Below are 26,026 nucleotides of genomic sequence, written 5' to 3' on the forward strand. Positions count from 1 at the left end.
ACATTTTTGCCAAGTATTCAAGGTTTTCACTTTTTCTTAAATTAATATGTTTGAAGCCAGAATTCTAGAGTAAAGAGGCACTTTGGATAAACAATTTTGTATCAATTACCTTTCAAAATCAATTATTCTTTATTAATGCGCTTTTTTTTTCTCGCTCTCATAAGACCATGGTCTTTCCTAAGAAGTTGCCTTTTATAGAGTAAACTAGATGTAAACTAGATTTTTATCTCAAAAGTCTTGGTGTCCCCACAACAGGATCGCCATATAACCTTGTTTTTTCTTAACAAGACAAAACATCCCATATCGTAAATATTTAATACCACCTTCTGAAGTGTATACTCTGAGATAATCGGTCAGTGTTTTGTGACCCGTTTTACCAGCCACCTTCAATAGTTTTGTGCCCTTTACATGTGGAACACTTACTACTCAGCCTTGTGTCCTCTCAAAGCCACGTCGAATTTGCTAGCAAAGGTTTACGTACGAGGAATCAACATTCTTTAGAGAATTAGGAAGAGAGTTTAGATCGTAAGAGAGACAAGGAGATGGCAAGATTGTCATTTTTTGTGTCTGTGTTTGCGTTTGTTTTGGTTATTGCCACACAAGCCAGACCAAACAAAAGGTTTGAAGATGAAGACTACGTTAGTGACATCGTAAAGAAAGGCGATATAACAAAAGGATCAAGTAAGACAGGTTAGTTTGAACGAAAGAGTATAACTCCCTAAAGCACCTAAATCACATTGCATTCTATAGATTACTTATTCCCAGATATCTAAACTTAAACGTTTTCTGCAATTTAAATCATTGCATGGATCTATAATGCTTAAAAAGTAAATTTTATTTGAATTTTGAAGACTTTAGAACATTTGATTTGTATGCATAAGTTTTCTTTATCATTAAAAACAAATTAAATTTTTGTCTGTTTTTTTTTTTTCTTTTTTTTTTTTTGATTTGAAAAAATTGAAGTGGATGTGAATATTTTCTAAGCTATGATAGTAATACAATATCTTATGAACACGTTATAAATCATTTATCGCAACAGCATCAGATTCAAAGAAAGCAAACAAGAAACAGTTTGTGATCGATGCCATTCACCACGGTCCATACCATGGTGGTCACTCCTGGGGAACCACTTCTCTGTGGCCTGGACACGGTATTTTTCCTGGCCATGGTTTCGCTGCTTCGCTCGGGGGAGGTTGGTCAGGCTATCCCAGCTTTAGTCACTACAAATCCAAAGTACCAAAAGGCAAAAAATCTGAGGTCAAGTCTTCTGCAGCCTTGAGTAAACGATGGTGGCCTGGGTACAGTGGTGGTTGGGGAGGTTGGGGCTTGGGTAATGCTGGATATCCCGGATGGGGAACGGGATTTGGGTATGGAGGGCCAGGAATTGGCTATGGTGGCTTCGGTGGATATGGATATGGTGGCTTTAGTCCTGCGTTCATTCGGTCTGCAATCCCCGCACCAGGAGCTGAGATTGTAGGCAGTAAGAGATGGTGGCCAGGATATTCAGGTGGTTGGGGTGGATGGGGAGTTGGTAATTCGGGATATCCTGGGTGGGGATCAGGATGGGCTCACGGATGGGCTAACCCGGGCCCTATTGGATGGGGTGCAGGACATGTAGGTGCAGGTCATGGATTCTATAGATCAAATATCCCGGAGGGTCCAGGAGGTGCATCTCCAGTGACGAGGAACTTTGTCGATGGGTATCATCCTGGAGTATATGGATGGGGAGGTGCAGCCTACGGAGGTTATGGACCGGGACTTTATGGTGGTCTATACGGCGGTCCAGATCCATATCCTGGGTCTTATGCAGGATCATACGCACATGGGCCATTTGGACCCTGGGGATTTGGTGGATTCTACCCTACTTCATTCCCTAACACCTTTATGGGCCCTGCTGAATTTGGTCCCTTTGGGAACCCTTCAGTATTTGGTCCCTTCCGTCGAACAAACGTGTCGCCAAACAAACAAAGCAAGAAGGACGAAAACCCCCAAAGTAGGCAGGTGATTGGCTATCATCCTGGGTGCTATGGATGGGGAGGGGTGGTATATCCAGGCTGTGGTTGTGGGTTTGGATATGGTGGTGTAGGGTATGGTGGTTGCGGTGGTTGTGGTGGTTGCGGTGGTTGTGGGGAATGTGGAGACTGTGGCTGCCGTTCAAAGACACCTAAGAAACAAACCGATAAAGATGTTCCGGCAAAAGCTCGCCAAGAGATCGAAAGCCCAGGGAATGAAGCTGGTGGACAAAGCTCGCTATTTGGGAACACATTCGTCGGTGCTGGTATGACAAGCCTTGGAGGAAATGACGCAACCACCGCCATTCCTGGAATACAAAACGACCTGACACAGCAGATAGAGAACTCTAAATCACAGTTCCCCGAATATTCGGCACAATATTCAACAGAGGACACCAACAACCCCGGAGAACTGATCCAGAATTTCCATCTTAATCCTGAAGGGGAAGGTCAAAATCTAGGCGACGCAGGAAACCCGCCAGCAGATGAAGGAAACGGCTTTACGACAATGGGTGAAATGCAATCCAGAAGAACAAACATACCAAATCAGGAGGGTGCCAGAGCGACCAAGAAACAGTCAGTAGCTTATCCTATCCCATTGGGACAGAATATAATGCCCTTGTATAATACGCTGGCACATCCAATCGTACCTCTTCAGCATTTTGCTGCAGTAAGTCTTTGTTTTCTTTATACAACCCTTAACACTTATTTCAATAAATATGACATCAGTACGGTATGATGGCATCCTATGTTGCTATGTTATAAACGTAGTATGTAGCTGTGACACAATTTGACGTGTACACCGCAGCTTTGATCCCACAGTAACATCCATCTTATTATAATCAAATGTTATGCCAAGATACTTTGTATAACATTATCAACTTTGCATTTGTTATTATCTTAGGTCCCTCACTATCCCCTGGGTTACGCCGCAGCTTTGATCCCACAGTACCATCCAGCCCACAACATCCATGTTGGATCACCGAGCGTTAATGTTGATGTGCAGACAACTCGAGAACATGTGGCCAAAAATCCTGAAAATGAAGAAAAGGTAGGTGCAGATTCTACGGATTGTAGCGTGTATCTGGGAGTAGATGCTTTATTACCGTTTTCGTATCGCTTAACTGACCTTACTTTATATAAATAAGATGTCGCCTGTGAATCAACCATCAACTCAAGCACCAAACATGAGCTGAATATATTTTAATCCAAGTTTTTTCTTTGCCACGAGGGCTTTCCCCTGATTTTGTTTGTTTTACCCCTCCCTAGAATCGACATGTGAGTTGAGTGTAGTTAGTGTAGTTTGCAGGAGGATCCAGAATGATTTCAAGGGGACTGGCTATTGCCTACTAAGGCATATGATAGTGCCCTTTTTAGATATTGCTATGGGTTGCTATGGGTAGCGTTCTGTTGATATTATTAATTATTGATACAATGATTAGTATAAGTGTCATATAATAAGCCAGTTGTTAGTGTCATATAATAAGCCAAATGAAGTAACATCTCATGTGGCACTTCCCCGCCCTATTAATTAAGCGAAGCAGTTGTGTAAGCTCTTGCTTTCCAAGCGGATTTTCAATACATCAAAATACATTCATAATATCAAGCTCTGCATTTTGGGCTTTACTTTTACACAACAGCTTCGCTTAAGGAGGTCAAGCTCACGTGGCCTGTTAGTACCAGCTAGTAGCCATTTCAGGCCATTTCAAGCAAAAGCGCCTTCTCTCATTAATCAGCTATGTTTGTTCAAATTAAGTCTAAAGGAAAGCTTCGTCGACTGGTGAGAGATTTGACTGAAATACTTGAAAAGAAAAGTGAAACAAAGGCCAAGCGACAACTCCCACCGAACCTGTACAGAACCCAGCGCTTCGTAGCACCATCAACTAGGTTGAATAACTAAGCTTATGTTTCACGTTTGCTAAAGGTTTTGCAGGCAAATGATAGATTCTATCTTACAAAAAATTCTCTTTTACGACCTGCTTGTGTCATCAAATTTTGACTAGACCAAAATGGTGCCCACTTATTTGATTGTAAGTATGATAAAAATTCATCACATTTGCTGTTTTTATTTGCAAATGTTTTTTTACCCCTTTGTTTCCTCCATCCGCCGTTGACCAAACTGTTCATTTGCCTGGATATCTTTGGCTGAACGTAAATAACAAGGATACGCGGCTCTGTTGCACAGTGACATCTTTATGGAGCCGTAAGTTGTTTGCGAAGCCGGCGTTAAGTGCAAAACAAGTATCACGAGAAATGTCAAACGGTAAATCAAGTTCCTCGTGAAACTCGTTTTGCAGCAAAAGTTTTAACCTTTTAGAGAGAAGCTTTCTCTACATTAAAGCTTCATAGAGGCAAGACGGAAAACGTTACACCTTGCAACTCAACTTAAAAACTGCGTGACTATTGCATGCTAGTTCCAGCAAAGTTTTACTGTGTAACAGGGCTTGAGCCACATTGATATTAACGTTGATTTTCTTTTAAAAACTTTAAATACCAAACTTTTCATATGCCCTATATTTATCACTTTTCCATTTATATTCGTGTACTCATATTTTTCATTCATGTACATTCCTTTCATATTCATCCTTCAAATATTTTTACATATGTTTAGCCAAGTACATTATTTTCAAACAAACGTTAGTAATATCATTTGACAACATATCCTATTAATGACGTTTTTCTCATGGTTACCAACACGGTTTTAATGTTTTCGAAATGACAACTGATAGACCCTTGTCACGGTAGCCGCGTGACATAAGATATTTGATGTATTGATGGTTTTCAACCATTCCCAAGAGAATTAAATAACAAAAGACTTGGCGGCCATGTTGGAGGATATAACAGAAGAACTAATTGACAATTCTTTTGTTAAGTTCCTCCAACATGGCCGCCGTGAAAACCATCAATTAGAAAAGAAGTTTGCGATTAAATCGGTCATATTAATAATGGAAAAATTTCAAAGTTTCGTAGACATTGCACATAAACTGAGGAATCCAAGCATTTATCGTTTTCATGTTTACATTTCTTTACAAAAATTTCACAAAAATACATGAATTCAAAAATTCAAATCTTCGTCAGTTTAAGTGCAATGTCTACAAAACTTTGCAATTATACTATTATCAATGTGACAAATGTAATCTTAAACTCGTCACGCTACCGGGACAAGTGTGCATGACAGATAGCGTTTATTCACAGATTTTTCAATCTTCATTTTGGGTAAATTACTTTCTAAAAGTAAGAAGGAATGTTTTTAACGAGGAAAAGAAAGAAACTTGCCATTTCGAAAACATTGTGACAAAAAATTGAGGCATAAATGTCATGACTATAAACAAGTAGTTATTGCTATGGAAACATTAAAGTGAAATAAATCAATGTACGAGTCTTTTGTATTGATTTTTTTTTTTTCTCGTACAACATTCCTTCTTTCAAATAGAACAGGCTTACTTTATCCTTGAAGTCGTCTAAAACACGTACTAAAACTGACAGAAAAACGCTTGTCCAGACAAAATTTAGGAGTCAAAACTAGGCATTTGATTGGTTACACGCCGTGTCCCTGCGAACACATTGATTGGATAAACCCTGAATTTGTTTTTTTTGGGGGGGAGGGGGGGGGGGAGATTGAAAAGTAACAAGTTTTCAAAGTACCAAAGGCTCGCTTTTCAAGGAGGTTCGGGCCGAGGCATGCTCTAACGATTTTACTTTGTATCATGCATAGATATTATGTACCAAACTCTGGAGGAAGACCATATGATGCAAGGTAAGATGGTAATTACTAAACATTGGCATCACGTTCAAAGTAAAAGGGGTTACTTGCCCAGAGTCATTCTTTTAAATTAGAGGGACACAGCGGAGTCGCTTACGAATCTGGAGTTTTTCCACAGAACCTTAATGTATCGTCAACTTTGCACTGACGTACCCTAACAAAAACAATACCATCACAGACATAAACAGCAACAGCAACAGCAACAGCAACAGCAACAGCAACAGCAACAGCAACAGCAACAGCAACAGCAACAGCAACAGCAACAGCAACAGCAACAGCAACAGCAACAGCAACAGCAACAGCAACAGCAACAGCAACAGCAACAGCAACAGCAACAGCAACAGCAACAGCAACAGCAACAGCAACAGCAACAGCAACAGCAACAGCAACAGCAACAGCAACAGCAACAGCAACAGCAACAGCAACAGCAACAGCAACAGCAACAGCAACAGCAACAGCAACAGCAACAGCAACAGCAACAGCAACAGCAACAGCAACAGCAACAGCAACAGCAACAGCAACAGCAACAGCAACAGCAACAGCAACAGCAACAGCAACAGCAACAGCAACAGCAACAGCAACAGCAACAGCAACAGCAACAGCAACAGCAACAGCAACAGCAACAGCAACAGCAACAGCAACAGCAACAGCAACAGCAACAAGCTAAGAGAAGCAAAGCAGTAACAACAACAACGCAATACAATCAGCAACAACATATATCATTAAAATACTCTTATAGTAGTCAATTCAAAAAGGGGCTGCAAGTTTCAAGAGATAACCTGTTTCTTTTTGTCTTCTAGACCGCGATATTACATTCCAAGTGTAGCCAACAACGTCGTGGGCCAACCACGCGGCAGGTTAGGAAATCAAAGATACTTTACACTCTTACATAGCTACTTTAATGTTGCGAAACATCAATAGTACATTAACAAATAATAAGGGCTAAATCCTCATTTTAGGCCAAAAGCCTTGTATCTTTGGAATACTCTTTACGTCTTGACAAATGAGATTCGAGTTATCGAGGGACAAATTATAAAAAAAGGACGTCAAGAGAACTGAAAAAAAAAAACCCACTTCGAGTTACCTAGGGTTTGAGTTATCGGGATTCTACTTTATATCTTTTAGTAATTTTTTGTTTTTGTTTTACAGGTTTTCAATGCCAAACCAAGCATTGTGGCGTAGCATGCCAAGTCAAGCATTCCAGAGTCGTGCACCATATACAATGCAGCAGCAAAGTGCAATGCAAGCCATGCAGCGATCTGCCATGAATCAGTTCAGAGATCCCCCTCCACTTACCACCAGCCAGATTGCCAAGATGGCGGGAATAAGTGTTCCAATTGCCATACAGCCAGGTACAGGGCTTATCGGTACGAACTCGATTTGACTTGTTTTCATTGTTACGCGCTGATTGAGACAACAGTCGTGACAGAGAAATCGGGGAAATAGACTAAGACTGTCAATCAAATAGATTGTTCTGTATCTTTACATACTCTGACTGATTGTCGGTAGTGTATTGCTCAATTTTCCTGTCGTGACTGTGACCTCGATCAGCGCGTAACAATGAAAACAGTGGTAAAATATACGAGTAGATGTTGCTGGATGACCACGGATGACCACGGTCACGTCTCAATCAGATATGTGTATTCTAATGGTGTAGGACCTAGCGTATCTCCATTAATCACTCGTTTTTATCTATTCCCAAGGGTTAAACAAGAGAGGAAAACGTACAACGAAGAAGAAGACCAAATCCACCAAAAGCCAAAAGCGGTTTTTCCTTGCATCTCCATTTGGTGGGCAAATGCTTTCAGGAATGCAATTGGCGCCCGCGATTCCTATGGCCAGTTATGCACCACAACAACCTGTTTCCCATAGCCCATTCCTTATTCCGTCACCAGCTGGTGTAAGCCCAATTTTCCATCAACCTCTCACTGCCTATCCTGCTGCAGCATTATCAGAATCCCGTGCGCCAATGGGAGTTCCATATTTTTCGGGCGTTAGATTACCACCTCCTCAAAACCCGGTTCCTCTCTCTACTTCTGGTATACTGTCTCAATCAATGCCTGCCGTATCAAGACAAGGTAAGATATTAACTGTTTTCCAAACGGAAAGCTGCTTATACGTGATAGAATAAGTGATTGCTTAGTTACTTATTGTTTAATATTTAAGGTGTGCCCAATCAAAACCCTTCAGATATAATGCGAAACTGGTTTTCCTCGCCCATGCAAGAGAGCCAAGCATTCACGAGTCAAGGTAATAATGATCATTGTAATGATTCTTACCAAACCTTCAATTTCTTATCCATGCCCTGAAACAACCTCTGGGCTGATCTAAGTCAGGGCATGGCTAACTCACAGATCCGACCCTGAAACAACCTCTGAGCTGATCTAAGTCAGGGCATGGCTAACTCACAGATCAAACCCTGAAACAACCTCCGGGCTGATCTAAGTCAGGGCATGGCTAACTCACAGATCCGACCCTGAAACAACCTCTGGGCTGATCTAAGTCAGGGCATGGCTAACTCACAGATCTAACCCTGAAACAACCTCTGGGCTGATCTAAGTCAGGGCATGGATAACTCACAGATCCAACCCTGAAACAACCTCTGGGCTGATCTAAGTCAGGGTGTGGCTAACTCACAGATAGAACCCTGAAACAACCTCTGGGCTGATCTAAGTCAGGGCATGGCTAACTCACAGATAGAACCCTGAAACAACCTCTGGGCTGATCTAAGTCAGGGCATGGATAACTCACAGATCCAACCCTGAAACAACCTCTGGGCTGATCTAAGTCAGGGCATGGCTAACTCACAGATCCAACCCTGAAACAACCTCCGGGCTGATCTAAGTCAGGGCATGGCTAACTCACAGATCCAACCCTGAAACAACCTCTGGGCTGATCTAAGTCAGGGCATGGCTAACTCACAGATCCAACCCTGAAACAACCTCTGGGCTGATCTAAGTCAGGGCATGACTAACTCACAGATCAAACCCTGAAACAACCTATGTGTTGATCTTAGTCAGGGCCAAGTAAGCTTACGATATGAAAAAGACAAGCACAGGATAGGGGGGGGGGGGGGGGGGTGAGAAAAGGATTGTTGGGTCAAGGGTTGGGTCAAATGTTGGGTCAAATGATACTGGGATCGTTTGTCATGTATTAATGCTATAACCATTGCGATGCTTGTGATGCTTGTGCAGCTACCTGATTTGCATGCACATTCTATGTACTGAAATATCTTGGTTCAAATCTCTTAACAGGATCCCCAGAGTCTAATGTTCAGAGTTCAGACAATGGTTTATCGTCTGTGCTTGGGGGTCAAATGTCGCCTGAACAAAACTTCATCATGCAGCCTGAACAACCTATGCAAGCCAACCCACAAATGCGTTCTAGTCTGCAAATGCAATCCAGTCCACAAGTGCAAGGAACGCCCCAAATGCCTTTACTACAACAAAGATTTGCGGTGAGCAGATTTTCATTCTATTTCTGACAATGCTTCCCATTCACTCGTGCGAAATAGAATAATTCGTCGCAACGAAGAACGAAAGTAGGCTTTCGAACGTCAATCAAAGCGTTTCCATGACATTCCATATGAATGGGTTTTCTGTTTTCCTGCACCATGGAAACGCTTTCATTGACGTCTACAAAACCTATATTGTCTGCATCTCCTATAGTCTAACATGCAATGCTGGTATTTTAAAAAAAAAGGGGAAAAATTTAAAACTTACTCTTTTTTTTCATTTCTAGTCCGTTTTGCGACAGGGTTTTGGAAGCAAGAAGTCTGCAGTTCCAAGTAAAAAGACAAAGCACCAATAATGAAAAAAATAGCGTAAATTAATATATATAACAAATACATATACAAAAAATATCACAAAAATATCACTCATCTCTTCTAGTTGGAGGGAGAAAGCTAGTTGACACATTTCGTCATGAAATACGAATGAATTTGTATTGGTTAATAATGATTTATTATTTATTAGTAAATGTATATCTTTAAGAGTAGATAAAACATAGAGTTGTTTTCGTATGAGAGGGAAACATATGTTACTGACATACAGAAAGTGGATGTTACGACATGCCGTAACATTAAAATGGCTTCTCATTGTCTTCCCGTACTTCATCCAATCAGAACACGTAGTTACGGTTACGGTAATTTTGCCCTATAGTTTCCCACTCATACGATAACCGCTCTACAAGAGAAAATGAACCAAGAGAAGAAATATCTGGAATTGATGCTTTTAACCCTCATATAGGCACTGTTTGATCTTATTTCTAGGATCACATTTGTAGCCATCGTTTGCTTTTCTGCACGCGCGTCGCGTGGTGCACTTAGAGTGATAGAGCACGGGGATTCTAAGTCTTTTCTATTGCTCTATTAATATCTTTGGCCAGTTTATATCTTATGTACACGATGTAGCTTGAATGAATTCAACATGGTAGATCGATGTTCCTATTGCAAAGTTAAACAATAAAATAAACTTGTTTGGTATATATCATGTTACTCCCGCACAATACAACGACGCTTCATGTTTCGATACCCAATAACCAAGATAAGGATACAAGGGAACCATGGTTATATGTGGCTTCATTTTTCGATACCCAATAACCAAGATAAGGATACAAGGGAACCCATGGTTATGTACAGGTTCGTGTCGAGAGATGTTCCTTTTTGTGATAGATATATCCCAAATTTGTACACAAAAATATGATCACGGAGGGAGGGGGGGGGGGGGGGGGGGGTACTCTCCTATATTTGCTATACGGTACCTGCCGCCAAACAGGGTATGGTTTTCAGTGATCATTGATTTGTAGCACCAGTGATTTGTATATCGCTTGTTTGTTTGCCTTTAAAAGTTTATTCGTCCGTCTGTTTATGTCTCTTTTATTTTTTGTTCTTTCTGCCTGTCTGCTCCTAACTTCGCACGCTTATCATAAGTTTTATATTGTGGCGAAATAATGAAATAAAGAAAGAAGAAAAGAGAAAGAAACTGAAACAGTTCCCGTAAGGTCCTGCCAAGTCCCATATTTGAATGGGATCTTTGAGTAGAGCCCAGCCCCCATCTTGCCCCCAGGGTGCCCATTGTACCACGTCACATGTTATTGTCCCTGGTGAGCACAAGGTTCTAATATGGACGCTGGAATCAAGCGAAAACACTTCCAAATTGAGGATGAATTCGGTAAAACTAAGGTAAAAATATTAAACAATTCGACATTTTAGCTGTTTATCTATAATCCTTGTAATTTTCAACAAAATATATAAAAAACTTTAGGTAAAATTTGCCATTCTTGGTTTGCGGGTGATCTAGTGTTTACAAGAAAAGCAGAAAACCTGTTCATGAATTTAAGTTGAAAAAACTCAAAAATGCCATGATATATTTTCATTTTTTCGTTCATAGAAGCATGCAGCAGATGCAGAACCTCCAAAGACCACTATCGTATTTACACTTGACGAAAAAGTGGGAGCTTTAGTTAGAGCTCTGAAACTATTTGAGGTGAGTTTGTGAAAATTATATATTATATTAACTTACATATAATAAAATCTTTTCGCAATTAATAGTAATTCCCCCCAAAAAATCTTAGAAATGATAAATAAATGTCGCAAAATATAGATGAAATATCGAATTACCAATTGATTATTTATTGCTAACAGGTTGTTTAATAAAATTATTATTTATTTGTACTATTTTTTACAATGAATATATGTATTAAGCTTATACGTGTTGTTCTTTAGATGTCTCAGAGCCAGGATTGACACGTAGTTCATTTGTAATTCAAAATCTGTTCAGTTTGGAACTAATTAAGGTGGCTGGACCCCCCACGCTTGACCGCTACCTTCCACGTTTGGAAAACGCTGTTGCATAAACGTGTTTTATCCGATTGCAAATCTTTTTTGCACATAAGTCACATAAAGATCGAAGTAATGTTTGATGCAGTTTTTAATGAGATTGGACGTCATAACACATGATAATGATGAAATATTTGTTTTTGTTTAGAGAACGATTTTAGCCTTGCAGAGCGTTCAACACTAAAATGCTTCATACCACATAATTATACACTAGATGCCTCCATTTGTGGGGATTTTTGAAAAAATCTATCTACCTAATCCTGAGATATTTGAGATTCTTTAAATTTGTTTGGTAATGATCATAACATCAAATTCTTTCGCACCATGTACAGTCTCATCTCGCTTGGCTGCTTTCCGATTTACTCCCGAAGTATGGTGATAAACAGTTTTTTTTATTAAAACGTTTGTCATGCTGTACTTTGTCAGTGTGAGTGAATAGAATCGGCGAACATGCCTCAAATAAAAATTGTGTGACTTATCTCGAGCATATTTTATCTCCTTCAATGTTTATTGCTATACTTTGGTAGCAAATTGGAAAGCAGCCAAGTGAGATGAGATTGTGCATGGTGTGAAAGAATTTGATGTTATGATCATTAGCAAACAATGGAATTCCCAGAGCATCAAATCGTTGGGAAACGAACAATGTTTTTTGTATTTCTCGTACGCTTTAGATCGCTTTAAATGAGTTCAATAGTCTTGCAATTTTGTGTAATATTAGTTTAAGTTTTAATTTGTGTCCTGACGTAGTTTTGAGAGAAATTATCAACGAATTTTAGAATAATGGAAGATCTAGTAAGATTGCCTAGAACACTGCGATGAAAAATGCGCATGAAATGTTTACCCTGTCTTATGCATTATGCGTTTTCACAAAATCGCATAAGTCGATTACCTTCAAAATGTTTCTTTTAAGACTAGATAGAGAGTAAAACTAAATGAGCAATGACTTTTGTGAATATATAGCTCTGAAATATTAATTTCGGCCGTATCAAATCCATTGTTTAGTTTTGAAGTAGATTATGCACTATATTTAAAGAATCTCAAATATCTCATAAATGGCTAGATAGATTTTTTCAAAAATCCCTACAAATGGAGGCATCTAGTATATAATTATGTGGTATGAAGCATTTTAGTATTGAACGCTCTGCAAGGCTAAAATTGTTCTCTAAACAAAAACAAATATTTCATCATAATCATGTGTTATGACGTCCGATCTCATTAAAAACTGCATCAAACATTACTTCGATCTTTATGTGACTTATGTGCAAAAAAGATTTGCAATCGGACAAAACACGTTTATGCACCAGCGTTCCAAATGTGGAAGGTAGCGGTCAAGCGTCAAGTCAAGCCACCTTAAATATCTTTTACCAAACGTTTATAAATTTGCATATAGCTATCCGTTAAAAAACAACACAATAACGTAACGAAATCATTAATAAGAACACACAACACTATAATGCTACACAATATTAATAACACTTGCTGTTTATTAACATGTTATGCAATGAAAGAATAGAAAACTTGATTGCTGTGTGCGGTCATAATTGGTAAAATTTGAAAGTAGTTTTGATAATCAAACTGCCCTTTGGCGAACTCGTGGATACTAATTGCACTTTCCAGTGATTGGGCTCTCTTTGTCCTTATGCTTGTTGACATTTGAAGGTTTCAAAGTATTTCACTCAATTTCATTTCATTGGGATTTTAGTTTAGGCGTCAATCGTATTATTTTACTGCAACTTGCATCTTTCCTTGATTATTTTGATATAAATATAAGACTCTGAATATAACTCTGAATATAAGACTAAGTACGAGTGTGCACATGCACAATAGGTCCACACAGTGCTAGAAATATCCTACATGAATCATCAGCTGTTCATTTTGTTATATAAATAGCGAAAGTAGTCTATACTGAATAAGAGCTGTGTGCTTGTTAGTGTCGTGTAACGTTCGTAATCAGATGACGTAAGACGATTGATAAACATTTAATTATCGATTTGCTAGTTAACATCTTAGTGAACGAGTGTGAGCGAGTGAAACATTTGCATATTCAGACCCCTCACAATAACTCGTTTCTACTCTTCGCGTATCCACTAGTTAAAAAGCACCAAAGTTACGGGAGACCAAAGTTGGCTTATTTTACATTGTATGTTGATCCAGGCATGCTGTTACTTGTTGTTTCTAAGTTCTCTCTGGGAACTCGAGGCTTTTTCTCTGAGTTCTCTGATTTTTCCCCCTCATAAAAATCAACTATTAATTCCAATTTAGATGTTGGGTCAAAAGATTACTAAGCATAAGACTCAGAAGACTATCAAACAATTTGGCTCCCTGCAAATGACAAACAATAATTTCCCATTTTTTAGTGATATTTTTATGGGATAAGGTTGCAACTGGGACGTAAGTTCTGTTCCTTTCTCCAGTCACATCCCATTTTATTTTGACTTATTGTGCTAATGCATCTAAAATTAATCTAAACTAAACTTAAACATTGTTGTGGTACCTTCCACAGGAGCATCAAGTCAACATGTCCCACATCGAATCCCGTCCATCCAAATCCTCCAAAACGAGGTACGATTTTTTTGTTGACTGTGAAGGTCTGAATGGGAACAAGCTTAGCCAGTTTGTTGAATCACTGAAAGAAAAAGCAGCGAGCATCACTATCCTTTCTGATGATGAAGGCTCAGGTAATGAATAATGAACATTCTGTTAGTACATGTAGATGAGTGAAAAACATTTGATATAGTATGTCTGGGACAAAGACACCTGAAAGCAACATTGTTGCAATAACTTTTATATTTCAATTCTAAACTTATTAAAACCTTGGCAAGAAACACATAACCATGGTATTCAAAATCCTATGCTTTTACTTTTTCTGATTGTTATAATTTTGGCAAGCGAATGACATCACGAATTTGGTGAAAAAATTCAAATTTTCTCTATGAGCAAAATGACCAAAAGAACTTAACAGGATGACATAACAATCTCGGAAAACTTTTTTGTACAATAATTTCAATAGATTTCATTTTTGATGATCATATATTTTTCATTTGATGTTTTTTTAAAACTTACAGTATTTATTAAGCCATTTTGTTTGGTATTTAGTAACAGTTATTGAGAGCCTTGAGAGCATCTTGCATTGTCCATAGTAATATTCCTAACAGTGTTAATAGTATTTAACCAATAATCCCATGATATAGTGTGTAATATTGATACAGTTATTAATTTTTGGATAATTTTTTTTGTCTGTGTCTTGTGGTGTTGGGTCTTCATTAAGGCTCACAGTCAAAGTATGACGATGGTAAGTTTTGCAAGAAATTTATATTTCCTGCTTAAACATCACTGTAACCTGCAACTCTGTCTCTAATGTACGGTACATCTGTTAGTGCAGTTCTTTCAGTAATGTTAATCACACTAATTATAATACTTATAAAGCTTAAATGTAGCTAATCTCTTGATATAAGATGGTGCTAAATTAGGTAATGTTCCTTGCAACTTGTCTCACAATTTTGTTCTGCTATTAATAAAAAAGTGCAGTGCAATTGTTACAACCGACAGCAAATGTTACACAAAGTTATTCTTCATGTCAGCTTTTTTCTTTTATTCAACTGTAATGGACTAAGGTGATCAATTATGCACAATGAACTTTTATTGGTTGCCAATGATTGCTTACTATATATCAATGATGTAACTTTTAGGAAGTGACAGGGGAGTATTATTCATATGCAACTACCAACTGATAAGTCAAAACATGACAAACTTTGTCCTCAAAGTATCTGACCTTCTTACCACCTGAAACCAGAATTCAAGACACAGACACACATACAACCTCCTAGATCCTTTAAGCTTACAAAATAATGCTAGTTGCCCGGCCCCCAGTGAAAACACAGATATTAGGCAGATTAAGATTCCAGTTTTTTCTTCCCGCAAACGGCAAACATGACCACGTTTTCATCGTTTCCCTACATTTCACTTTACCTTTTGCAAACCTTCTCGACAACGACACATCTTCTTATTTTTATCTTCTTCTTGGAGATTTTTATGATTCCTTTCACTAATTTTAAGGAATTATTTAATGGTCAACTGATGTTTCACGTTTGCCATTAACGAAATTCTTAAACTCTCTATTATTACCCGAAGTGGCATCTATTTATATATGTAACCAATTTCTGGTGCAGCTGATTGTCTTGCAGCAAATTTGCAAAGCCAGTTTCAAGGAACATTTCCTTGTGTACCACAGACTAACCACTTTTACTAAAGGACAACACATGTATACTCTTTCAATAAAAACACTCTGTCCCATCTTGTCATGCTCACTTTTGTCACTTTGGACATTGAAAAAAAAAATCAGTAAAGAATATTATATAAAATATCAATATAAACAACAGCTTTCTTATGAGTGGAAAATGAAATGGAATGTTCGTAGCCACGCTGATTAGCTGTAGCATATCTTACAGTTAGCCGTAAGGGTGAATATTATTGGAAGTCAATGGGAAGGCACTGAAAATCAATGTTGTGGTATGACGTCATACCTCGTATATGAGTTACATGTCTGTTTTGTGTGTTTCCCACTGATATTAAAACCACTCCAACAGCCACCAGTACAATGTTAGTATTTAAAAAAGCGCTTTCAATGCGTTGCAGAGACAAGTAAGCACTTAGGGACAGACCATTGGATTTTTGAGGGGGGTGGGAAGGGGGGTTGGGCAAAATCCCAAAACAAATTTGAGCACAGCTTTGAAGAGTGAAAAAAAAATCATGCATAAGACAAGTGCCAGAAAAAATTCCAAATTCTGTCCAAAAAAAAGTCCTTCACAGCCATGAGACGTAAAAAAATTCCTGCACAAAATAAATTGCCCAACCCCCCCCCCCCCAAATCTAATGGTCCGTCCCTTAGATTGCCATTCAAGCAACCAAAATAAAGTTGCAATCATTTTGCAAGAGCTTGGAAATGTGGCCTTTGGTACTTTTGTAATTATTGAACCTGTGCATGTATACATGTATAGAGTGTGTTCATGGCAGCCATGTTAGTTGGTTAAACAAAAGGAATTTTTTCCCTTGGGAAATAAGTTTTCTTGTCATGCAAAAATATTGCATTGTTTCTGGCACCAACGTGGCTGCCGTGAACACACTCTATTGAATATGTTTTTCTAGTCATTTGGGTATTTATCAATACTGTTGTTAAATGAAGCATTTGGGTATTGTTTCCTAGTGCCATGGTTTCCACAGAAGATCTCAGATATTGACAAGTTTGCCAACAGGGTTCTCAGCTATGGTGCAGAACTAGATTCAGATCACCCTGTAAGTACAAGCTCATAATTTTATTAACTACAGCAATTTTTAAATGACAAAAAAAAAAAGTGGTGCCATATGCTTTGAGTACATTAGTACAGGCCAGAAGTTTTTTAGGGTCAACTGCGTGTGTCGCACATGAACCCCTCGCACGAGATCCGTTCATATGCATGGGATCCAACCGTACGTGTTTATCCCGTCCGTACGAAGGGGAAAAGTTACTATGGATAGCTTATAATGATTTAACCCCCAGTGTTGTATATGATCATACAGTCTCGTATTGCAAAAATCGTAAAATCGTAAAATCGTAAACAAGTGTTTTCGCATGTATGAGAGGCTAGTCAGTCCAGAACAATAGTTATTCAAATTGCCCACTTTAGAAACGAATGAGGAATGGAAATGAGTTTTTAGAATTATCCTAGTAAAAAAACAAACACCATAACAAGAAAGAGTATGTTGAAATTAGCAAATTTCTGGAGTTTCAAGATTTTGGGTTTCATACTTTTTGTTTAGCAACCTCCCAAAAATCTTAAAAATTACAAAGAAATGTATGGTTACTGGGGACTTTTGTCCTCTGGGATGCTGTAGGTCAAGGCATAGATAACTCACTGAAATTGAATTGAAAGTTAATGTGAATATTTTGTGGAGGGAGGTCAAAACCAGATAATTTCCAGAAATCAAACCTGAAATCCCAGAGGAAAAAAAAAGAAAACTGCACTAGTTACTGCTAAGCCACCCTTGATTCCTTCTTAAAGTAATGAATCACTTTGTATTTCAATGTAGGGATTTACTGATCCTGTGTACAGAGCCAGAAGGAAAGAATTTGCAGACATTGCATTTAACTACAGACAGTGAGTATACAGCTGTACCAGGGGATCCCAGAACATCCATTAGATTAACATCATAATACCATGTGTGCTGATGTTGACAGTATAATTTTTACATTTAACTATAATTAATAGTTAAAAGCAGATATTCACAGATATTTTTTTACTACAAATGGTCTTCATACAGCCCTGTAGTATCATCTAGTGTTAAAAAAATACTAATACCTTACCAACCACTTGACAATACCTTACCAATCACTTATCAATACCTTACCAACCACTTACCAATACCTTACCAACCACTTACCAATACCTTACCAATACCTTACCAATACCTTACCAACACCTTACCAACCAATTACCAATACCTTACCAATCACTTGCCAATACCTTACCAATCACTTACCAACACCTTACCAACCACTTACCAATACCTGACCAACCACTTACCAATACCTTACCAACCACTTACCAATACCTTACCAATCACTTACCAATACCTTACCAACCACTTACCAACACCTGACCAACCAATTACCAATACCTTACCAACCACTTGCCAATACCTTACCAACCACTTACCAATACCTTACCAACCACTTGCCAATACCTTACCAATCACTTACCAATACCTTACCAACCACTTACCAGTACCTTACCAACCACTTGCCAATACCTTACCAATCACTTACCAATACCTTACCAAACACTTACCAATACCTTACCAACCACTTACCAACACCTGACCAACCACTTACCAATACCTTACCAACCACTTGCCAATACCTTACCAATCACTTACCAATACCTTACCAACCACTTGCCAATACCTTACCAATCACTTACCAATACCTTACCAACCACTTACCAATACCTTATCAATCACTTACCAATACCTTACCAACCACTTACCAACACCTTACCAACCACGTACCAATACCTTACCAACCACTTACCAATACCTTACCAATACCTTACCAATACCTTACCAACCACTTACCAATACCTTACCAATACCTTACCAACACCTTACCAAACACCTTACAAACGTCTTTAATACCAACCAATTAAGGAAACCTTACAAACCAATCAAATCACTTACTGACACCTTACAAACCATTTACGAACCAGTTACTGACACCTATAAATCACTTACAAACCTTTTACTGAGTCCTTAAAATATCACTTACAAACCTTTTACTGACACCTTACAAATTACTTACAAATCACTTACTGATACCTTACCAACCACTTACTGACACCTTACAAACCTGACTTACCATGCACTTACATTACCAACCACAGTGTCGATTGATCTCTAGCCATGCAACATGCTGCATAATAATGGTATTTTTTGTACACAATGGCAAAATAGATCAGAATGCATCTTGCTTATCAAACTCAGAAACTATAAAATAATATATAATCTTATGTGCTTTTAGTGGCCAGCCAATCCCAAGAGTGACGTACACAGAGGAGGAAATCCGTACCTGGTAATAAAGGAATGATGTATTTCAAATAGCATAACACAGATTCCAAAGTATTGTGCATCAAACTCGAGGCTCAGTGGATAACAATTTGATGTCAGTTCCTTTTTATAATTCATTTGAACCATATACAGAAACCATCAATTTTATCAATACCCTAAAGCCATCACACCAACCAGTTGGCTCTGTTGGTTAAGCATTGGATTTCTGTGAAGGAGGTGTTAGTTCGAGTCCCAGTCGGCCCTCTGGGCTGACCTAAGTCAGGATATGGTGTACTCACAGATAGAACCCTGAAAAAACCACTGGGGGATGATCTAAGTTAGGGCACAGCTTACTCACAGATCAAACCCTGGAACAACCTCTGGGCTGATCAAAGTCAGGGCACAGCTAACTCACATTTCAAACTCTGAAACAAACTCTGGGCTGATTTAAGTCAGGCCCAGCTTACTCACAGATCGAAGCCTGAAACAACCTCTGGGCTGATCTAAGTCAGGGCATGGCTAACTCACAGATCGAACCCTGAAACAACCTCTGGGCTGATCAAAGTCAGGGCACAGCTAACTCACATTTCAAACCCTGAAACAAACTCTGGGCTGATCTAAGTCAGGGCACGGCTAACTCACAGATCAAACAACTGAAATAACCTCTGGGCTGATCTAAGTCTAGGCACAGCTAGCTAAAAATGCACTTGTAACCGAGATTAGATTAACCTGCATGGTGGCTCTGGGGGAGGGGGATTGGGGAGGAGGGGAGGAGGGAGAAGGAGAGCCTGCCGGCAACCCCTAGGTTTTTTGGTTACTTACACCCAAATACGTGCGCGTAATTCTATTGGCCGAAACAGAATAGAGAGTTGAAAGTCAAACAGGCTAGAGAGTTGAAAGTCAGGGTTTTTTGTACTTGCAGGGATTTGGTGTTTACTGAACTAACCAAACTCTACCCAACCCATGCTTGCCGTGAGCACAATTTTGTGTGGCCACTTCTAGTGCAGAACTGTGGATACAGGTGAGACTAACAAGACCTATCCGGGCCGATCCAAACACGTGTAAATGACGTCAATGTGTTTGATTGACAGCAGTCTATTGCAAAGTGCACGTCACGATTTTTATCTGGGGTGGCCATGTAGCAATGCAAATGGTAGTAAAGTATTGATGTATGATTCTGAATATTTCTACTGCCTGACACCAGAAATCAAGATATAGTTATTACGTGTATATGACCTCCTAGATCCTACTGAGCTTCTGAATGTTAATTGACCGCAGCCCACCAGAAGTGATGTCTATTGACAGTACTGTAAACTATTGACTTTATGTTGACAACTTGACTGTTGATTTCTTGACTTCTTACTTGTTTTAGAATTGGTAACATACCACAACAGCAAGATGTGTCTGACTTCCTAAAGAGTAAGTCCAAGAATTATTATTATACAGGGCTATTTCAAAAACAATGTTGGTCAAGGTGTTAGTTGCAACTTGCCTCTCACAATGCATGATTCTTACTAAGCTTGAAATGTATTATGTTCATAAATATTGCCTTTGTCAGCACAAAAGCTAATTTAGGCTGGTAAAACATACAGAAAAAAATTTAGGAAAAATTCATATAGGTTGTGTCCTTTGGATGGCAGTGTTAACATGTTCCATGGTTCAGTCAGGTCTTATTTTGCAACATGACAAAACTTTCTCATACTCATTATTAATTCATGAGGAAACCAGCCAATCGATGGACTTTTTTTGGGTCACATGATGTTACTTGAAACCTGGTAAAGTCCTCTGAAAGGACTGAATTCAGTCTGTAGTAACTGGAATAAAATTAATTCAGTCCTAGGACTGAATTAATTTTGTTCCAGCTACTCCAAGTCGAATAACTAATGAGCATGAGAAGTTATTTCAAAGCCACCAATATCAGACTGGACAGGATTTCAAGTCCAAGCAATTAGTTCCAACTAATTAGTTTAATTGTAATTGCTTGGACTTGAAATCCTGTCCAGTCCTCATTTTCGGCTTTGAAATATTACTTCACCAACCTGTTTCGAAGTAGCTGTATAATATCAGTAACAAAGAGAAGCGTCTTTCACATAATGCATAAAACGGTTGATAAGAACTGGTCCCCAGGAAGCCTATCTTTATAGTCACACCTTGCTTGGACAAGAATATTAGTAGATCAGGTGGTTATAATACTGAAATGGTTGTCTTGTAGAGTGTACAGGATTCACTTTGCGCCCAGTGGCTGGTTTATTGTCCTCTCGTGATTTCCTTGCGGGACTTGCTTTCCGTGTCTTTCACAGCACACAGTATATTCGTCATCCATCAAAACCAATGTACACACCTGAACCGTAAGTAAGATTATATATAATATGCATGCTTCAGAGATTTAAGTTGTATATTTATGATAAAAATGCACTTGACATGTATGCGCACAGGAGAGTTGCTAAGTAGCAAAGTGTGCCAAGTGACTAAGTGCGCACCAACAACATTCACCGGCACACTTTCTAATTAACCAATCAGACTATTACCTTTATACTTTAGCTATTTTATCACTGATTTTTTCTTGCTCCATTTATAGTAATAAAGTGTTTAGTAAAGTGAAGTACATGTAAGCACGAAAGAAGAGTGAAGAGAAGCACGAGGAGATGGAGAGTGCTTCTCACTTCTTATAATGCATGGGTGTCTGCAATCTTATATCAGTATTTTGTTCATGTTATATTTTTTTGTTGTAGTGATATTGTCCATGAGCTAATTGGCCATGTACCATTGTTTGCTGATCCTGACTTTGCACAGTTTTCACAGGTATTGTACAACTATTCCACTAGTCACTTGTATTTCCTAGTATATGAACCAGCCTTCCAGCAAGTGTTCTTACTAAGGGTGCTTTCCATTAAGTCTAACCGACCAGTCCGAGCAGCCAGTTCTCAAATGGTACATGTCAGTTCTCATTAGTTTTTATAACTTGGTCAACCAGTTCAAGAGAACTGACGCGTACCATTTGAGAACTGACCCCTCGGACTGGTTGGTTCGACTTAATGGAAAGTGCCCTAAGAGAATACCAGACCGTTTCAAGTGCGACAGTTCAGTCCCCCCCCCCCCCCTCTTAGTTGGTAAATCTGTCGTGTTGTCAAGTCTTAAAAACCCATATTTGTAACATGCCAATGGTGACACAAGCTCACTAGCTCCAATAGACAATCCATGTTGTCATCAATGTCTTCTGCATTGCATGCTAGTAATATGACCGACAGTGGTTTTGTATCTTTAGGAGATTGGATTAGCTTCTCTTGGTGCCCCCGATGAATGGGTTGAAAAGCTTGCCACTGTAAGTATGTAGGCCAACCTTTCTTCTTGGTTTGCTTTTAAAAATTCCATAAATTTTTTGAGAAAAAAGTTAACAAAAGATTTCTTTATTTGGTGACAGCTGTACTGGTTTACAGTAGAGTTTGGTCTTTGTAAACAAGATGGAGAGATCAAAGCATATGGTGCTGGCTTGCTGTCTTCCTTTGGAGAATTGCAAGTAAGAAAAAATGTTTTTACTTTATTAATATTTCCCACAAATCGTGTTAGGGAATGACACTTCAGGGGAGGGGAGGGATGGTTTCATCATCACCTCACCCCACCCCACTACTTTATTCAGTCATTTTATGTAAAGGATCTAATGCATTAGTAGACTGATAGGAGTGGAGAGGAAACTTCTGACAATGTTAGATAATAAGAATAAGGATGATAGTGTAGGTGTGGTTGATGATGATGATGACGTCCACAAAGATTCAACAGGTTTTTCATACCAAAAAATAAAATGCAGAAAAGCCAAGCACTTAAATAAATAAATATTACTGCTTTACCACCGTTTTCATTTCTATGTACTTTTCTGACATGGAAATCAAGCAATATATGTACATGTGCGTCAATCAAATAAATCATTAGTCTACGTAAAGGTACATGGGAACAATGAGAAGGTACATGGGAAACTAGTCTAACCATTTATTTGACTGTTGTCTTGCTCAGCACATAGCCTTCTGTAACAATACAATTGTTTTCAGTATGGCTTTCTTTTATGAACTTCAATGGAACCTTCTGTAAAAGAACTTGGTGGCAATTCTTTTTTGTATTTCCATGTTAGCCTAGCATTTAAGAGAGTTATAAGAAGGGTTAATTTCTGATTTTCTCAAATGGCTGCAGTATCTATCAAAAGTCTTGGGCTACCTGTGCATATTTCGTCACACAATAAGAAAATAAGAGGCTATCAGTATGAGACTTGTATTCTGAACCTATCGTACTCTCTTTGTGCTCAGTATGCATTGTCTGACAAGCCAGACAAACGTCCACTGGAGTTAGACAAGACAACTGTACAGAAATATCCCATCACTTCCTATCAGCCAATTTACTTTGTGGCTGAGAGTTTCAAGTCTGCTCGTGATAAAATCAGGTAAGAGAATTTAGCTGATTGGTTAAATCACATCCTGTTTAACATTAGTTTTATTTATCCCACAAGACCTATCAGTTCAGCGAAATCATTAATTTTCTAGTTTTCCAAAGTGTTAACCACTTTTTTGACTTCTCTCATCCACCCATTTATTCACTAAATCTTACTCTAAAACCACCTAAGAATTTATTCCATCCATTTAACCACCCATCCATCCTTCCATTTCAACATACATTTACCATCGTTTCAGCCATTTACCCATCCTTCAGCCATTTATCCATCCCTCCATCCATTTACCCATCCTTCCATCCATTTACCCATCCCTCCATCCATTTACTCATCCTTCCATCCTTTACCCATTCTTCCATCCATCCATTTACCCATCTATCTATCCATCCGTTAACTCATTCCTCCATCCATTTACCCATCCTTCAATCCATTTACCCATCCATTCCATCCATCCATTTACCCATCCGTCCATCCATCCATCCTTCCATCTATCTACCCATTCCTACCTCCATCCATTCTACCACTCCTCCCTCCCTCCATCCACCCACCCACCCATTCTTTCATCCATTCAACCATCCCTTTGTCCATCCATCGAACTATCGATTCCTTCACCATTCTATCCACTTACCAATCCATCCTTCGATCCATTCAGCCATCCATCTACTTACCTTTTCCCCCATCCTTTTTACTGTTACCAGGGAGTTCTCTGCTCAGATTCCAAGACCATTCAATGTTCGCTACAACCCCTACACACAAACCGTGGAAGTGATTGACTCCAAGGACCAGCTGGTCAAACTGACCAGCGACATCAGATCAGATGTCAGTACATTACTGAATGCATTAGAAAAGTTACAATAAGAATATGGTTTGTCTTTCTATGGCATTTATGGTATTTATAGTTTGATACACTAGACATAATGTCTGTGAAGTGAGTAATGTAAAATTCATTAGATAAGTTACAATAAGATTAAGGTTGGTCTTTCTGTACCATGGTATAATAAAATAATAACACGTATTTATAGTTTGATACACTAGACATAATATATGTGGAATGAGTAATGTAAAACGGATTAGACAAGTTACAATAAGATTAAGGTTTGTGTTTCTATGGCATGGTATAATGAAATAATAATACGTATTTATAGTTTGATACACTAAACATAATATTTGTGAAGTGAGTAATGTAAAATGAATTAGATAAGTTACAATAAGATTAAGGTTTGTCTTTCTCTGCCATGGTATAATGAAATAATAACACGTATTTATAGTTTGATACAAAAAACTTGTTTTCAAAACGGTTTCTTTTTACTGTAAGAAAAAATATATTGCAGGATATTTGTACTCACTCTAAGCTTTTTCCTGCAATATTTGTACTCTACTGAGATAGTTGCATAGCAATAATACGTATTTATATTTTCTCACGCAATGTGATTTGGTTTGACAGTTCCATGACCTTGACGTGACCATGTTCGCGCCGTGTTGCGGGTATTTGATTGGATGGAGATTTTATTCTTCTGCAATATGATTGGTCTGACAGTGCCGAGAGCTTGGCGTGACCGTGTCTGCGCGGTGTTCGTGGCATGTTTCAGGCATTTGATTTATTGAGTAAATTTGAGTAATGTAATCCTTTATATGACACATCTTGGTATGCTTGATATGCAGTGGGATGCAAACTTCTGAAAGGAAAATAAGTTCCCATTCTTTGTTATTTTTATAGTTGTCACAATAAACTACTATCAGCTGTATAGCTTGTTACTTTGCTTCATCAGAGGTTTAGATGAGTTTGAGTTTAAATTGAGTTTCCACTGAAATAAGGCTGCGTTCATAATGTATGGCAGATTCCCGATCCTCCCTCAATTTCACCTGCCCCCTCCCCTCTGCCATACATTATGAGCACAGCTTAACGGCGCTTAGTCAAATCCAACTATCATCAAAGCTGCGTTCTGATTGGAAGAGCTTCTAGTAGGCTATAAGTTATAGCCTACTAGTAGCGAAAACTGTAGGCTTCAAAAGCCAAAAAAATAAATTTAACTTTAATTCAAGACTTGTTTGCATCTAAATATTTGATCGACCAGTTGTATTTGACTAAAACAAATAGTCCTATCGCCCTCTTCTTATCTTGGTTATTGGGGAACGAAAAATGAAGCTATATAACCATTGTTCCCTCGTATTCTTATATTGGTCTTGCTTTTGCATGTTTTCGTAGAAGAGAATTCCTCTACATTAACCGGTTTTTGGAAAAACTATTGAAATCCCTGGTATATGAAAAACTATTGAAATCCCTTGCCGCGAATCGAGGAAGCTGACTAGATATCTATTCTGAAATGCTTAAAGATAGAAGAAAATAGTTAAAAAATCAAAACCATTTCAAAAACTATGAATCCATAATATTCAATCTT

At 38.5% G+C, this 26,026-nt stretch overlaps 2 protein-coding genes across 4 annotated transcripts; both read left to right on the forward strand.

Annotated features, from left to right (window-relative positions):
- The first annotated feature begins 360 nt into the window (after positions 1–360).
- LOC116292268 (uncharacterized) lies at positions 361–10,260 on the forward strand. Of its 2 annotated transcripts, none has more exons than XM_031699549.2 (11): positions 361–690; positions 1,040–2,682; positions 2,917–3,063; positions 3,769–3,899; positions 5,728–5,769; positions 6,576–6,632; positions 6,925–7,142; positions 7,479–7,853; positions 7,942–8,025; positions 9,030–9,232; positions 9,517–10,260. In XM_031699549.2, exons 1-11 carry the CDS (start codon positions 543–545, stop codon positions 9,583–9,585), a joined length of 3,117 nt encoding a protein of 1,038 aa, XP_031555409.2. In that variant the 5' UTR covers positions 361–542; the 3' UTR covers positions 9,586–10,260. The 2 variants fall into 2 exon arrangements, with proteins under 2 accessions (XP_031555409.2, XP_031555410.2); XM_031699550.2 differs by having other exon boundaries at positions 362–690; positions 6,925–7,127.
- A 604-nt stretch (positions 10,261–10,864) lies between these two features.
- Positions 10,865–25,372, forward strand: LOC116292256 (phenylalanine-4-hydroxylase). 2 transcript variants are annotated; one of them, XM_031699534.2, is made up of 15 exons: positions 10,865–10,957; positions 11,166–11,261; positions 14,118–14,292; positions 14,883–14,906; positions 16,818–16,906; positions 17,681–17,748; positions 19,167–19,217; positions 20,115–20,213; positions 20,565–20,611; positions 21,405–21,540; positions 21,925–21,994; positions 22,458–22,514; positions 22,614–22,709; positions 23,488–23,621; positions 24,326–25,372. In XM_031699534.2, the coding sequence occupies exons 1-15, from the start codon at positions 10,898–10,900 to the stop codon at positions 24,483–24,485; spliced, it is 1,362 nt and encodes a 453-aa protein (XP_031555394.1). In that variant the 5' UTR covers positions 10,865–10,897; the 3' UTR covers positions 24,486–25,372. The 2 variants fall into 2 exon arrangements, with proteins under 2 accessions (XP_031555394.1, XP_031555395.1); XM_031699535.2 differs by lacking the exon at positions 14,883–14,906.
- Positions 25,373–26,026: the final 654 nt, after the last annotated feature.

Source organism: Actinia tenebrosa, unplaced genomic scaffold (genome assembly GCF_029948245.1).
Source record: "Actinia tenebrosa isolate PJP-AT-01 unplaced genomic scaffold, QUT_ActTen_1.0 PGA_scaffold4__44_contigs__length_22323623, whole genome shotgun sequence".
Taxonomy (NCBI): domain Eukaryota; kingdom Metazoa; phylum Cnidaria; class Anthozoa; order Actiniaria; family Actiniidae; genus Actinia; species Actinia tenebrosa.